We start from the raw sequence: 17,025 nt of genomic DNA, 5'->3' as shown, positions 1-17,025 counted from the left end.
GGGAAGAGATGAGCATGAAGGGAAGCAAAGGGTGAGGGAGCAAGACAAGAGAGGAATCCATGGGTAGGGGGAAAGTAATAGCAAGGTAAGTTAAGGAGCAGAATGAAGCAGAGAGTCAAGAGTCAGCCTATGTGTGTGTATATGTGTCAGAGTATGTGTGTAAAAAATGAACAGAACAGAGAATAAAATAACAGTTTACAAGGAAGTAAAGGAAGGATGGACACTCATGAATATAATTTCTTCTATTAATATTTACATTTTCTTGAACTGGTATTTGTAGTTATATATTTTGAATTCTCCCTGATATTATGGTGGGCAAATGACAATGTTCTCTTGTTTTGTTTCACTTTGTTTTGTGTTCCATATCTGTTTTTCTTTTTTTCTTATTCTGTTTCTTTAAATAAAATAAATTATTAAAAAATAAAATGCAGTTGCTAATTAATCTAGTTGTTTCTCAATCTGTGTTCAGCTGCTTATGTCAAAAGTAAAATTTAAGAATCTTCTTACATGGTCAGGATCCAAAACCACCAACTGAGTTTCTTCTTCTGCTTCCTCACTTATTTCTGATTCTGATACATGGTCCATCTCAACTCCCCCAGGGCTGTAGAAATTAATAGCATCCAACAACGGAGTAGCTGCTACGACTCCTATTGTAATTGAGAGGGATGGAGATAAGAAAAAATAAGAAGTCAGGTGGTACAGCAAGAAAAATCACTTAGAAGTCAACATAAACAATGAGTTAATAGCTTTGAATACATTATTCTAAATTTATTTGAACAATAAATACGACAGGGCTGCTACTTCCTTAGATGCAGACAGCAATGCTTTTCTTCATGGTATCTAAGTATTCATTGACTTTTATGGTTGTCATATCAGACTGTCAACTCATCCAATATGCAGCACACTAAAACTCTCACATCACTTTTTTTCAGAAGAACTGACTTCAAGTCACGTCTCCCTTATATTGTACATATGAAACTGATGTTTTGAAAGCCAAGTATAAGACATTGTATTCACTTGTTTTCCATTTTGTTTTATTGGCCTTATCCCAGTGTTCTAGGCTTTTAAGATATTTTTGGATTCTGACTGTGATCCAGTATATTAGCTATTTTTCCTAGCTCGATATAGCCTTCACATTAAATAAGCATACTATGTTCTCATTTATCCAAATCATTGATATAGACATAAATAGCAAAAGCTGAAAGAAAGATCCATGGGGTATGCCATAGAGATTTTTTTCCAAATTGATATCTAATTATTAATGATTGGTCTTTGGATCTAGTCATTCAGCCACTTAATTGATCTCCCTGCCTCAATTCTGTCCCCACTTCAAAATCTTACAAAGATTAATGGTGAAAACTATCTTTATGTGTAATTGAAAAAAAAAAAGCATTAAGTAAAAAAAAAAAATCTTAAAGCATTCTAAAAACCTAGCCATCTGTAGAACATTTTGTGGTTTGCAAAACACTACATAAATTATCTCATTTGATCCTCACAAACACCATGTGAGCTAGATAATACAGGTATTATTTATACCCATTTTACAGATGAGGAAATTGAGGCTCAGAGAGATTATGCTATAGTCACATAGTGTGGCAGGATCTGAATCTAGGTCTTACCTGACTCTTAAGTTCAACATTCTAATCACTATTGCACTTTACCTCTCATTAATAGTATTATTCATGTAGGGAAAAGCTATTTGCTTTTTTTTCCTATAAAATAAATTTTTCATATAAATGCTGAGTGAATACAAATAAGTAAACTATGGAGTTAAACCTCAAGTATATCCATAAAATATTATTTACATTTTGATAAAAAATTCTAAACTTTTAACAAAATAACAATAATTTTACAATAATTTATTTGCTCTGTGTTCCTTTCCAATTTTTTAAACAACATTTATAAAGTTTTGTTATGTTGGGTTTTCAGGATAGTCAAAGAAAATGTATGTTTTTTTTCAATTAATCTAAATTAACTTTATACCATATATATTTCCATCTTTTTATTTTTTAATATTTGAAATTTGGGGAACAAAATAGAACTTCACTACATTGATTATATTTATATATCATTCATTATATTATAGTTTATTCAGCTAGTCTTCAATTGTTTGATTTTGTGGTCTGTTTGCAGGGATTTTTTAAAATTACAAATAAAGCAGCTATAAATATTTTTGTATGGATAAATTTCCTTCCCCTCCTACCTTGTAAATACAACTTTAGGATATAGTCTCACCATCTATAGTCATACCAACAATGTAATAATGATAGGAACTGGAATTGTGATTTCATTGATGCAGGCAACTCCTAGATAAAAAAAAAAAAATTCTCTACCCATGTAGGTCAACACCTCTTCTGCATTACAATCTTAGAGAATTTTCTAAAAAATTACGTCTAAGTGATTTGCTTATGGTACCACAGCTAATATGTGTCAGAGGTAGGACCTGAATCCAAATATTCCTGGCTTTAAAGCTAAAATCTCATATCTTACAATAAATATTCCAATGAATTCTATCCATATGACTATTTAAACAATTTGGAGAGGGGTGGGCAACATAATTGGGGTTAAATGACTTGCCCAGGACCACACATTGTATGTGTGCTCAGGTCCTCCTGACTCTGTGGATGGTGCTCTATCCATTGTACCATCTACCTGCCCTGATTTAAACATTTTTTAAAACTCTTCAAAAAGATGAAATTTAATTTTTAAAAAATCCTCATTTACAAGGACTACTTTTCACTTTTGTATTTTATAACCAACATTTAGAACAAGTTTGATGGTAATAAGTATTTAAAATATATACACTGATGAACAAGTTCTATATAAGGTATCCATCTAACTGCATGGCATAATCTGAGAAAGAAACATTCTTCATCTGGTTTCTCCTATGTGAATTGAATAGTCAAGCCAAGCTCTTTCTTTCTGTTTCTTTCTGTCTGTTTGTCTCTCCTCCTCTCTCCCATCTCTCTACCTCTCTTTCCCCCTTCCCTGCTCCCCTCCCTCCCTCCCTTTTCTGTTTCTGTCTCTATGTCTCTGTGTCTGTGTCTCTGTCTCCATCTGTGTGTGTGTGTGTGTGTGTGTGATTTCTTCTTTGAAACCGTGCAGTGTTTGAGGGCTTGAAATGTCACCTGTAAACAATAGCATCTGAAGGACCTCACTATCCGAAAGGAATTTTTTAAAACTTGGAATATATGCTGGACAGCTTCCATCACTGTGATGAAAATCTTTGGCTAGATTAAATTTCCATATTTTGTAGATTTTCTGATGTTTATGATCAGATGTTTGTTGAACAAGGTTATTTCTCTTGTTATTACTGTCAAGAAATCTTGAATGACTACTGACAGTGGATGAGATATCTTGACAACAAATATTCTATAAAAAGGTATTTTGTTCTTCTAAATCGAAGGTTTTTTCATAACAAAGAATACACACAATTTTATCTTGTATTCTGTACACCTTTTACCATATGAGATGGCAAAAACGGTATAGTCCATTATAGGATATCACTTGTGAAAGCCAGCCCGTTCCCATTCTTGAGGATGCCCTTGATATATGTATATATGGTTACATTTATAATGTTATTGCTTTTGGCTTTGGCAAATCCAGACCCTGAGAATTTCTCTGTGACAACACTGACTAGAATGATATAAGGCAAGGAGGGGAGCTCCAGTAGGATTTCTGTAAAAGCTGTATGCAGAAATTAGGGAAAGAGTCGACCTTTTGGAATTTTTATGGCTCCTTTATATGCAATAAATAGCAACTTCAATCCAAGTTCTTCATTCTAAAATGGGCCCTGATGCCCCACTGAGATTTTTCCTCTTTCTGTTTTAGGTCAGCTCTTCTCTGTTTCTGTCTTTTTGAATCTGTGTTTCTCTCTCTCTCTCTCTCTCTCTCTCTCTCTCTCTCTCTCTCTCTCTCTGTCTCTCTCCTCCCTCTCTCTTTTTCATAACAAAGAATAAACACAAATTTAATCTTGTATTCTGTACCTCTGTACATCTACATGTAAGATAGTAAAGTGATAGCCAAATTTCTTCTCATGGCTTTTCTCTCTGAACCACAAAATCCCAAATTCTAGTCCATTTTCAATTCCTCATGTTTTAAAAGAATCCATTTAATTTTATATGTATGTATATATATATATATATATATAAAATAAAATTTCCCAATATGATACTCCATTTTGTAATTTTTCTCATTTATTATATTCAGAAAATGAAGCCATGATATTTCACTAATCAAGTTTTTATCATTTTGTAATTTCATTAACTATGCCTTTAAAAATGAAGTTTCAAGACAAGCCCAAGTATGTGCATGCATATTTAATATTAAGAGTACGTTGCTGTTAATACTGGGCTTAAAACCCAAAGAGATCATAAAGAAGGAAAAGGGATCTGTATGTGTACGAATGTTTGAGGCAGCCCTCTTTGTTGTGGCCAGAAACTGGAAACTGAATAGATGCCCATCAATTGGAGAATGGCTGAATAAATTGGGGTATATGAATATTATGGAATATTATTGTTCGGTAAGAAATGACCAACAGGATGATTTCAGAAAGGCCTGGAGAGACTTACACCAACTGATGCTAAGTGAAATGAGCAGGGCCAGGAGATCATTATATACTTCAACAACAGTACTATATGATGATCAATTCTGATGGACCTTGCCGTCTTCAGCAATGGGATGAACTAAATCAGTTCCAATGGAGCAGTAATGAACTGAACCAGCTATACCCAGCGAAAGAACTCTGGGAGATGACTAAGAACCATTACATTGAATTCCCAATCCCTATATTTTTACCTGCCTGCATTTTGGATTTCCTTCACAGGCTAATTGTACAATATTTCAGAGTCTGATTCTTTTTCTACAGCAAAATAACAGTTTGGTCATGTATACTTATTGTGTATCTAATTTATACTTTAATATATTTAACATCTACTGGTCATCCTGCCATCTAGGGGAGGGGGAGGAGGGAAGGAGGGGAAATTGGAACAAAAGGTTTGGCAATTGTCAATGCTGTAAAATTACCCATACACATAACTTGTAAATAAAAAACTATTTTAAAAAATGGAGAAACAACAAAAAACAAATAAAATCCAAATCAATACATAAAAAAGAGCACTTTGCTTTTTTTGTGATATAGTTGTCCTATTTCTCTATCTTAATAGTTTTTTTTTTAATTTAAAAAGCAGTCTTATCTAAAGTAAGGATTTTAATTCCTGGTTTTCTGATGAATTTTTGTTCTAATTTCTTATAAATATTTAGGTATCATTGTTGTCTTTGATATGTAAGCAAGGCAACATTTTAGGGTCCATTTTGTAACTAATTTTCTTTTTATAAGTGAATTAAATCCATTAAAATGCAAAGTTGAATTTTTATCAATTATTTTCTTTATCTTTTCTTACATGCATACATACATGATTGTTTTGACACCTCCTTACAAACACAATCAAAATCCTGGTTTTTATAAATACTCACAATTTCACTTAACCAGTTTATTACAAAAGATATACTCCAATAAAACTCTACAGCATTCACTCTAAAGTTCTAGACAAATTCACAGAATCATAAGAGTTTAAAAGGTCCTGAACAGTTATCAAATTCAACTAATAGCTCTATAAGAATTCATTCCTTTATCTATTCATATATTTAACAACCATTTATTATGTGCTAGATTATTTTATGTGTTAGAGATAGAAAGACAAACAAGAAAGAGTCCCTCCCTGCAAGGAGATTACATTCTGTTATAATATACGCACAGATAAATCAATACTAAACACATTACAAAGTAGTCCAGAGGCAAATGACTATTAAAACCAGGGGAGAATCAGTAAAGACTTTGTGTAGAAATTGAGACTTTGCTTGACCTTTGAAACAAGTCAGGGATTCTATAAAGAAGAGGTAAGGAGGTTATATATTCCAGACATTGACATTCTATATAAAGGTACGATGGATGGAAAAATGAAATATCACATATGGAGAACAAGTAGACTAGTTTGCCTGAAACAGAAAGTAAGTACTGGGGGAAAATGAAGTGAAATCAATCAGAAAAGATTGGTTGAAATCAGATTTTGAAGACCTTTAAACACTTAGTAGAAGAATTTCTGTTTTATATTAGGTAAAAGGAACCAATAAAAGGAACCAATAAAACTTCTTAAGCAAGGAAATGACAACATCTAACCTATATGGAGAAAGGAGAGATTAGAATCTATGGAAACCAATTAGAAGGCTATTGAAATAATACAGGTGAAAAGTAATGAGGGTCTGAACCAGGGTAATGGCTGTGTGGGCAAAGAAAAGGAAATGGAGGCAAAAGATATGGTGGGAGTGGAATTAAAAAGAGTTTGCAATTGATTGGATTTGAGGGAATGGTGTCAAGGATGATACTGAGAATATGAACCCATATGATTAGGAAGATAATGGTACCCTCAACATTGAAATTAGGAAATAGAGTATATTTTTGGAGGAAAGATAAGTTATGTTTTGGAAAGTTTGAGTCTCAGATACCTAATGGAGACCCAATTAGAGATGTCCAATAGTCAGTTAATAAATACAGCCTTGGAGATCAGGAGAGAGATTAAATTGGATATATAGATATAAGTCTTATGTAATGTTTTTTTTTTTTTTTTTTTTTTTTTGGCAAATATGACACAATCTGTTGGTTAAGATGTCATCCATGTGGAAGATGATAGAGAACTACTTTCTGAAGGCTGAAGACTTTATGGATATTCTGCATTTTAACCTTCAGGTCTTCCCCTTCTTATTACCTGAAGGAGTCCTCTTCACCCTCATAAAGGAATATAGCAAAAAAAACCTTGACTGTTGCTGAGTCAGGACATTTTAAAGTCATATGTAGTTCTAGATAAACAAGTCAATTGGAAAAAGGATGTTTCCAGTGAAATAGTAGGCCAATGTCAAAAGTCTACACATGTTCAAGGCCTCTAGTCTGCCAAAAAGAGCTCCCTATCATTTTCCATGAGTGTGATTCCATTTTAACAAATTGATATTGTTTGCACATATACCAGACATTATACTTTCACAAAAATAGTAACTAAATCAATGAGAACTTTTGAAATCATCAAGGGACAGAGAGAAAAGAAGAGGGCACAGGTCAGGACCTTGGAGACCATCTTTATTTAGCAGACAGAAAAAAATGATTCATCAACAAAGGAGAAGAACTAGTGGCCACAAAATAAAAGTATCAAGAAAGAGCAATGTCATAGAAATCATGAGATGAAAAAGTATGTAGGAGGAAAGAGTAAATTTTACAGAAAAGTCAAAAAGTCTAAGGATTAAAAGAAAGCTATCAGATTTAGTATTTGAGGATTACTGGTAAGGTCCCATAAAAAATATTAATAGCACCTTTTTTATGGTAGCAAAGAAATGGAAGCAAAATAGATGTTCATTAATTGGGGGATTGGCTGAACCAATTAGTATGTGAATGTAAGGAATATAGAGTATGAATAACCATGCAATAAATATAATGAATATGAAGAATTCAGAGTAACTAAGAAAACTTAAAAAAAAAAACTGATATAGGAAGAAATAATTAAAAAAATAAAAATATATACACAATGACTATCACAATGTAAATTGAAAGAAAAAGCTGTGATTTTTGTATGATTATAATAAACAAATATGGCCCTAGGGGGGAAAGAGATGAGAAAAATGTACTTTCTTCCCCTCTGTTCAGAGTTGGAGAACTAAGGGCATGCAACATTACATATAGTCATTAAACTGATTTGATGTATTGGTTAGTTTAGCTGAACATTCTTTTCTTTCATTTTTATTTGTTAAAAGGGATAGTTCAGAGAGAATGGAAAAAGGGATATATTTGTAGATAAAGGTGATATTAAAACCAGATATCAATACATGTTAAAAAAAAAAAAAAGGAGGAGATTATCACTGACAATGGAGAAAGTAGGATCAGTTGTGTGAAAAATTCTGCAAGCTAGATTGGAATGAGTTGAGAAGTAATAGGAGAGATATGGAAGCAATAAGTAAACATATTTTCCTAGGATTTTAAATGAGAAAAAGAGGTAAGATATATAATAATAACTTAAACTAAATTTTAAAATAGAGAGGTAAAGGTGTTGAAATGTGTGCATTTTCAGATAATATTACTATATAATTAGTTTGGGGCAGTTAGGTTGTATAGTGGATAGAGCACTGGGCTTGGAACTATAAAGTCATGTTTATAAGTTCAAAAATGGCCTCAGACAGGCTGTGACCCTAGGCAAGTCACTTTAACCAGTTTGCCCCAGCTTCTCATTTGTAAAATGATCTGGAGAAAGAAGTGACAAACCATTCCATTACAGGGGACCTCTCATGAAGTAGAGATAATTTGTAAGTATAATTTTAAAAATTAAATACACTAAAAAAACTTTTAAAAACATAATAGCTTGAGGGGCAGGATGGTCAAAGTAAACTTTGAATGCTAATTGACTTTATGTGGGAATATCTAGAAGTAATAGGGAAGAAGCCAATAGATAGGTAAAGACCCAAATACTCCCTTCTACAACCTACTGGACCAATGAGTCTATGTTTTCCCCTTTTCAAGTATTTTATCTGTCTCCCTCTATTATTCTCTATAGGCTTATTGCTTTTAGAATCTGTTACTCTTACCTCTCCCCCTGGAGATGAATACATGGAAAATATATTTCATCAAAATAGTCAGGGGGCTTTTAATTTTAAAAAGTGAACGTTTATTGAATCTTCAATTATATGAAAACTTTTCAAAGTTCATCATTAAAAAAACTAAAAATTTTACAAATTAAACTTTATTTTAAAATAAGAAATAATATTTTATACACACACATACATATACTGGGATATGCTTGGACATACGTGACACATCTGTATGGCATCTATATAGCTTGTCTTAACTTGTTCTTACTTTTTCAATATCTGTAACAGGCAAAGTCAAAGAATCTCTCTTTTTAATCCTCCCCAACTTTGCTTATCTTTTAGCATTATTATGCATAAGAATCCCATGTGTACTTCTTGTTAATTAAAATGAGAATTAACAAATGTTCATTTAATTTTTAAAAACTCTTTCCTGTTTTGATTTTCCCTCATGATAGTCCAGAATGAAAAGAATATCAAAACTTCTGCCATTCTGATGTCCTGTTCTAATCTGTCCCCATTCCCATCCTTTAATAGGCAAGAAAAGACATCTCAGATTGGGTATCATCTTTGAGGCAATACACACTAATCAGACCACTGAGTTATTAAAGTTAATATCAGAATTAATAATAAGCAAGAAGAATCGTAATGAGAAAATACTGTGTATAATTAAGAAGATTTAACTCTAAATTATTTAAACAATTTATTGAAAAAACTAGAAATGGATAATAAAAATGATGCCTGTGCCAACTAAGATAATAAAACCATCCAGAAATTAAACCAACAAATTAATTGCTACAAGGAGATAAAAAGAAGCCAGAACAAAACCATAATCAACAAACATTTGGCTTACTTGCTAAATGGAGAGATATAGCAACCAAAGACAACACTGGGATAAAATATAAACTCATCTGTAAAATTCTTACAAATAAAAATGAACAGTATTGTCTCATAAAATAGAAGGAAGTAGTAGATGGCGATACCAACCTAAAGAAAACTTAACAAAATATCTGAATAAGCAAAATCATCCCAGGGTAAATAAGAGATAAAAACAGAAAGAGAGTTATAAACAGAAGAAAAAATATAAAAAGCTCTGCAAAAACTTAAAACTAATAGTTTCTCCATCAAGAAGAATGGAGCTACCACATAAATAAGGACCCTAACACCTGACAGCCCCTAAAATATTTATGGAGAAATAGTATTAAAGAGTACAAAAATGAAGGGGAAAGGACAGAGTGGATCAAGTATATCAATCAATAAGAATTTATTAAGGACTTATCAGTCAGGCAGTGTGAAAGGTACTAGAGAAACAAATGTAAAGAATCCTATTTGTAGATGACATTTTATTAATTGTATCGAGGTCAAAGATATTGAAGAGATTCTTGGAAGAGGTTTGCAATCATTCAAAGGAGTTTGACCTATCTATCTAGGAAAGACCACATAGATAAAACATATTTATTGCTCAGATTTCAGCATGCCTCTGAATGGACAATACATATAGTTTGTTCAATAGAATGTATATCCAAGACAATATAATTGAAAAGGAAGAAGAAAGACAACTGGATTGTTTTCATGATATTACTGATTCTAAGCCTCCTCTAATATCAAAACATTTTCAACACAAACATTTTTCTGATGTTGCTGTGTTGTCAGAGCAGCATGGGATACCATTGTCTCTTAAGAATTAAAGATGAACATTTTACAGAAGGCAATGAAAAGATACATGGTAAATGCAAGCAGGTGACAACATGAGAGATTCTAAAGAACAATCGAAGAAGGTCATCAAGAGATGGAATGACTGATTATATGGTAAAAGCAAAGGATGACAGGTAGACAGTCAAAGCCTTCCAATATTACCCTTGAAATGTTGAAAGCAAAGTAAATAAGATCTTTCATATGTTGGTTGGCAAAATAGCTGGTTAGTTGTGGCAAATGTTTGGGAGATCTCAGATAAAAATCACACAGGAATCAGTGGATTGGGAGCTGAATTGTTGGAAAGAAATGTCAGATTGATGATATCTCAGATGTATTTGAATATTTTTCGCAGCTAGGTAGGTCAGGAAGATCTGTGTTTAGATGTATTTGTCTCTGTTTTCTTAACTGAACAATAAGGATAATAACACCCACCTCTAGATTTGTTGTAAGGATTAATTAAGATAATATTTGTTTTGTTTTGTTTTATTTTTATCTTTTTTATTATTTAATAGCCTTTTATTTACAGGTTATATGTATGGGTAACTTTATAGCATTAACAATTGCCAAACCTCTTGTTCCAATTTTTCACCTCTTACCCCCCCCCCACCCCCTCCCCCAGATGGCAGGATGACCAGTAGATGTTAAATATATTAAAATATAAATTAGATACACAATAAGTATACAGGACCAAACCGTTATTTTGCTGTACAAAAAGAATCAGACTCTGAAATATTGTACAATTAGCTTGTGAAGGAAATCAAAAATGCAGGTGGGCATAAATATAGGGATTGGGAATTCAATGTAATGGTTTTTAGTCATCACCCAGAGTTCTTTCTCTGGGCGTAGCTGATTCAGTTCATTACTGCTCCATTGGAAATGATTTGGTTGATCTCATTGCTGAGGATGGTCAGGTCCATCAGAACTGGTCATCATATAGTATTGTTGTTGAAGTATATAATGATGAGATAATATTTGTATGGTCTTTAGAGTGTGTGGCACATGATAGGTACTTAATAAATGTTTATTTCCTTTCTTCCTATCTATTTATCCACATAGGATAGATGAAAGAGCCAATCTCTTTGCAGCTCCTCACTCTATCTTGCTGGAATTTTTTTTTTTTTTTGAGATAATAGGAAGTCTGGCTCCATTATAAACTCTCCCTTCACTATTTTTCTGCAAGTCCCAATAATGTTTAAATTTCATTTTAATGTGTTCAAGAAGCTCAAAACATTGGCTATGAATAATGTCAATAAAGGATACTTCTAGTATTTATCAATGTTACCTGATTGCTCCCGGTCTCGGCCCCCTGATGTTCCTGGAGAGCTCCTGCTTCTTGAAGATGGGAGAAGGTAGCCTTGGTCACTGAATGGAGTATTTTCTATTTTATCTTCCTCCTTTTGGTAATCCTTATCACCCAATTTCTGCAATACAAATAAGTTTTCTGAACATCGGTTTATATGAAATCTTTAAATATTATCATCTATGTATCATAAAAAGACTTGGACTTTGAGTAGACATCTCAGCTTTGACATTTAATAGTCTTTTGATTATGGGTAAGTCATCTCAACTTGCTAAGTCTCAGTTTTTTCTTTTGTAAAATGGGACAATGATACTTATACAAGACAGATATCAAGGTACAGGGGACAGAATGCTATACTTAAAGAGTCAGAAAGATATGGGTTCCAATCCATTTATTGCTCCACAAGTCAGTTAATTCTCAGAGCTTCAGACAACTCTCTAAATTATGTGGAAGGAATACACATACTTGTAAAAATCACAGGTCCTTGAATGACATATTGAGCTACTGATATAGTACTTATATTCCATCTCTCAAAAAAGAGAAAAATACTTTGTAAATCTTAAACTTTAAAGAAATGTGATTATTATTCCCTCTGCCAGATTCACTCAGCAGCACTTTCTTACTGTTTCAGCATTCATATGATCCTTTGAAGCTACCAACCGTATATTCTTTTTTGTCCACTTAGGAATAACATTTTTTTCTTTATTATTTTAAACTAATTTAAAACATTTTAAACTTAATCATCAAAACTAAAAAATATTTCAATATACAAAAATGAGCTAGGAAGAGTATTATATATAAGAAACTATGAATTCTCCAGTCTCCTGTGTGTATATACATATATATATATATATATAATTTATTTTTAAAAGAAATGTACTTATAAATTTAACAATGTTATATTGTAATTATTATTGTATTATATGAAATTATATTGTATGTTATAATGTACTTATACATTTAACAAAGGAGTAACTAAATTGTTTTTTTGGATCCCTTCTGTACTTCCTTTTGTTGTATATTATACATTTCAAAATTTTTTTATTGATTTTCTTGTTTGTTTCTCTTACTAGCCATTTATCTGCCTTTATTTTTGATGACTTCCACTGAAAAAAATTCTTCTAGGAAGTTTTTCTTGATTGACATCAACTATCCATATTACTTTCCCCAAAATCCCCATATGCTTATTTATCCTTAATAGAAAGATACACTTGCATTTATTATTTAATTACAGATAAAAGAAAGATACTTTTGCATTTGCTGCATCTTTGTCCTATCTCCCAAGTCAAATTATAACTACCTGAGGCCAGAGACTGTTCTCAGAACATATTTGTCTATAAAGTATTACTGGGATATTTAGAATTCTTTTGTTGCAAGACAATTGGAGTCAAACTAGTGTCAAATGTTTAAGGCCAGATTTGAATTTAGGTCCTGAATCTAAGGCTGATGCTCAATCCATTACCCCACTTAGCTGCCCCAATATATAGAATTCTTTAAAAATTCTAGATAATATAGTGACTTCAGCCTCAAATACAAAGGTAAAGCGTTGGCAATTCTCCTTTTTAGAAAACTCAAATTTTAGAAGAATTAAATATAATATCAAAAATGACAGGTATAAGTGTGTTAAATAGGCTCTGTCTTTCTATTTCTATATTCTCTGTGTCTAGCACTGAGAACTGAGTAAATGAAGAAAAACTCTTCCTTTACATTTCTTTTGCAGAATTTGAATGACCTGGGTGTTAGACTTAATGCAGATACCTAGTTTAGCAGTTCAAAACTTCTAAACTGAAGTAATTCACAAACTCCAGCCACCCCAGGAAAAGAGATTACTGCTATGTGCTATCAAGTCTAGTTTACTTTTATCGATCTCATACATAAAAGAGAAACTTGTCTTTATAACTTGTCTTTAATAGTAAGCTATCTGGTTTTTCCAGATATACTTTTTGTTTATAAAATACTGTAGAAAGTAGGATCTCAGAATTTAAAATTTTATATATTAGATTCTTATTCCTAGGTCCCATATGTAATTTCTAACAGAGAATGTATCTAATATTTTGCCACAACAGAATTCTGGCCCACTCACTGATTGAAATGAAGATGTGGGAATTTCAGAAACATCTGGAATTTGGGGTGGCACTGCAGAACTAACTCTTTCTTCTCTTGGTTTTGTTGAACTCGGTTCCTCTCTTGCTTCTGTTGAACTGGGCTCCTCTCTTGCTTCTGTTGAACTGGGCTCCTCTCTTGCTTCTGTTGAACTGGCCTCTTCTTTTGCTTCTGTTGTTGAGCTGGGCTCCTCTCTGGTTTCTGTTGAGCTTTGCTCTTCTCCTGGTTCTGTTGAGCTGGGTTCCTCTCTGGTTTCTGTTGAGCTGGCTTCCTCTCTTGGTTCTGTTAAGCTGGGTTCCTCTTCTGATTCTGCTGAGCTTTGTTCATCCATTGGCTCTGCTGAGGTGGGTTCCTCTCTTAGTTCCATCGAGCTTTGTTCTTCTCTTGATTCTGCTGAACTGGCATCCTCCATTGGTTCTGTTGAACTGGGCTCCTCCATTAGTTCTGTTGAGGTGGGTTCTTCTCTTGGTTCTGTTGAGCTATATTCTTCTGGTGGAGATGGTTCACTGGTCTCCGCTTCGGTTGGCTTTTTTCCTTCCTCACTTCCCACTGGCTGTACCAACAGAAGCAAAAATGGAGCAGATCAGCATATTATGGAAACACAATAATTATGCTCACAAAAGAATTATATCGAAAGAATGCTAGAATTAGCAAAACAACTATATTTTAAACTTAAACATCAACTAGCTTTTTTTTTTTTTAATCAGATCTGGAATTTCCTTGAAGTATAAAACTCTAGTTGAGGAAACTACTGCTTACTAAAGCAGAGTGATAATTTGTATCTTGACATTGATATTAAATTACTTCTTTAACATCATATAGCAAGTAAATGTCAGAATTGGGACTTGAGTCCTAGAATCTTTGACATATAGGTCAATTTTTTATTCACTAGGGTGCCTTTTATGTCTCGTTTATTCTATTTAGTTATTTTGAGGGAAAAGGGGGGCTTGGCTTCAAATAATTTAGGAAATCTAATGGTAGAATTTATTATACATGCTTATATGGCACCTTTCACACTAAGATTGATATCTATGTGTTTTATGAACGAGGCAAGAAGAATGTATAAAGTCCTTAGGCACATTCTCACTAACTTGAATTTCTAATGTTAGTCATAAATATCTGTAACTTTACCCCATCCTCTTCTATTTGCTGTTCTTCCAAATCTTGAGAAGTTGGTTCAGTTTCTGGTTCAGACCTAGTATCAGTTAAACAATTAAAAAAATAGATTCAAATAACAGTGAAATGAAAAGTGAAAGCAGCATTGCATCTGGATAAGGCAAGACCAGAAATATTATCTTGAATATGATTATATGACAAAATTGCAAAAATACAAAAACCACAGAAAAACATACTAAAAAAACAAGAATCTTTTAACTATTTTTAAAATCCATTTTACCATGTAGGGATGATACACACACACACACACACACACACACACACATATCCCTTTCTAGGACATCAGATACCTGTGTAACATAAAAGGTACAATTCCGTCCTATAAAGTTTATAACAAAGAATAAAGGCCTAGCGATTTCATACTGGTTCTTTTATAAATCTCCATTTTCACTAACCCCAAATCCATTGTCATTTCTCTATATAGAGCCTTCATGATATGGATTTATGACACTGTTGGTTAGGGAGGATATCTACTAGATTCTCAGCAATGTGGAACTTTGGCGACTACCAACAGCTTCTATAGTATCAGATCTCTCTGCTATTCTTGACAACTAAAATACCCATCTTCCCAGAATGTTTCAAGCATCGTAGGGCCTAAGAATAACGGGAAAGAAAAGATGATCTCATTGTGCCCCTTACACATTCATATAGTCCATTAATTTTAAAGTTTATTTGCTATTGTTCATCTTTTAAGGGCATCATGTTTCCTCATCCTTAAAATGAAAGGATTGGACCAAATGTTCTCTAAGATCTTTTCCTTAGAAAAAAAGGGGAGGAAAGAAGAAGGGGAAAGAGTGAGATCAAAAAGGGGGGGAAGGAAGAGAGAAAGGGAATGGGAGAAAAGATAAGTATAAAGTGGAAAGAGGGGAGAGAGAAAGGGGATGTGTCTGGAAGAGAGACAGGTTGGAGATGAATGTCCTTTTCCTTCTTACTAGTGAAAATATTGGAGGTTTAAGGTAAACCACTGTTAAATGTGTGTCTTGAACAGACATGTAATAAATTAATTTTCTACTTGCCTCTGGATTGCCTTAATTTCAAATTCTGTTGGAACGTGTTACCTTTTACTGATTAACAAAGCAGGACTAAAGACAGAGAAGGAGATAGAGAGCTGAAAGAAAAGGCTAAGAGAAAAGATACGGGAGAAATCTCAGGGACAAGAAATGAACTGAAGGGTCGAAGCCCAGACCCTGAAAGAGAGAAAAAAAAAAGCTGAGGAAGATGCTCCCTGAACTTTCTGCTCTAGTTCACTAAGGTATCCCTCCACCCGATTAGCTCCTTCTCCCGTTTCCCATCAGTATGCCGATAGCTCCCCTCACCCTGGACCTTTCTTCTCAGGCTCTGCCATCTTCCGTTGCTAAGAGACGCAATCAACATCCGCTGGCTAAGTCTTCTTTGGAAGGAACCAAACTCAAGGTCACCCCTTTGCCCTTACCTGAAATGGAATAGTCTGTTCTTCAATCTCTTACTTCCTCCCAACGTATCTCAAAGCCAGAAGCAGCTGGAACGAAAAGTCGTGATTATTCTTCCCTGTCTCTAGACCCTTGTGGTTATAGAGGGACCCTTGCTTTCTATGACTGGCATCTATAGCTAAAACTCATTGCTTCTCAAGCATATCATGCATATCTGTAATACCATAAGCCTTTGAATAGCTCATCTCAATTTTGGATTCATAGAACCTATACCTTGTTAATCTGTATGGGTCTGTTAGGAAAAAGGATACATTTGATGGTATTTGGGAAATGTCCTGGCTGGGCTTCTCTGCTTATCATTTGGAAATGAATATTTATTTATATGAATTATATTACATTGCATTGCATTATATTGTCCTATCATGTGCTAGGCACTATGTTGAGTGATTTTTATAAATGGTATCTCATTTGAGACTCACAGCAACTATGTGAGGTAGATATTATTCCTCATTTTACAGGTGAGGAAACTGAAGCAAATGGAAGTTAATGATTTGCAGCAGGCACATAGTGCTAGTAAGATTCTGAGATGAATTTAAACTGTTAAGTTTAAATTTAAGTTAAATTAAGTCTTCCTGACTTCAGACTCAAATTTCTACCCACTGTGCCACTACTTGTCTCTCAGACAACTGATGTCAGAGCATTCCCAAGATTGTTGATCAA

At 33.4% G+C, this 17,025-nt stretch overlaps 1 protein-coding gene across 1 annotated transcript in view; it reads right to left on the bottom strand.

The window, feature by feature from the left end:
* CCDC40 (coiled-coil domain containing 40) overlaps window positions 1–16,284 on the bottom strand; it is a 92,013-nt gene extending 75,729 nt beyond the window's left edge. The window contains exons 1-5 of the mRNA XM_031965586.1: window positions 16,213–16,284; window positions 14,852–14,915; window positions 13,701–14,273; window positions 11,600–11,738; window positions 508–647 (exon numbers count right to left, since the gene is read on the bottom strand). Of these exons, the coding sequence (XP_031821446.1) occupies window positions 508–647; window positions 11,600–11,738; window positions 13,701–14,273; window positions 14,852–14,915; window positions 16,213–16,241 (945 nt within the window). The 5' untranslated portion in view covers window positions 16,242–16,284. The remainder of the gene's footprint in view (window positions 1–507; window positions 648–11,599; window positions 11,739–13,700; window positions 14,274–14,851; window positions 14,916–16,212) is intronic.
* Window positions 16,285–17,025: the final 741 nt, after the last annotated feature.

The sequence above is a fragment of the Sarcophilus harrisii genome, chromosome 4, assembly GCF_902635505.1.
Source record: "Sarcophilus harrisii chromosome 4, mSarHar1.11, whole genome shotgun sequence".
Classification (NCBI taxonomy): Eukaryota; Metazoa; Chordata; class Mammalia; order Dasyuromorphia; family Dasyuridae; genus Sarcophilus; species Sarcophilus harrisii.
This window is presented reverse-complemented; position numbering and strand designations above follow the sequence as displayed.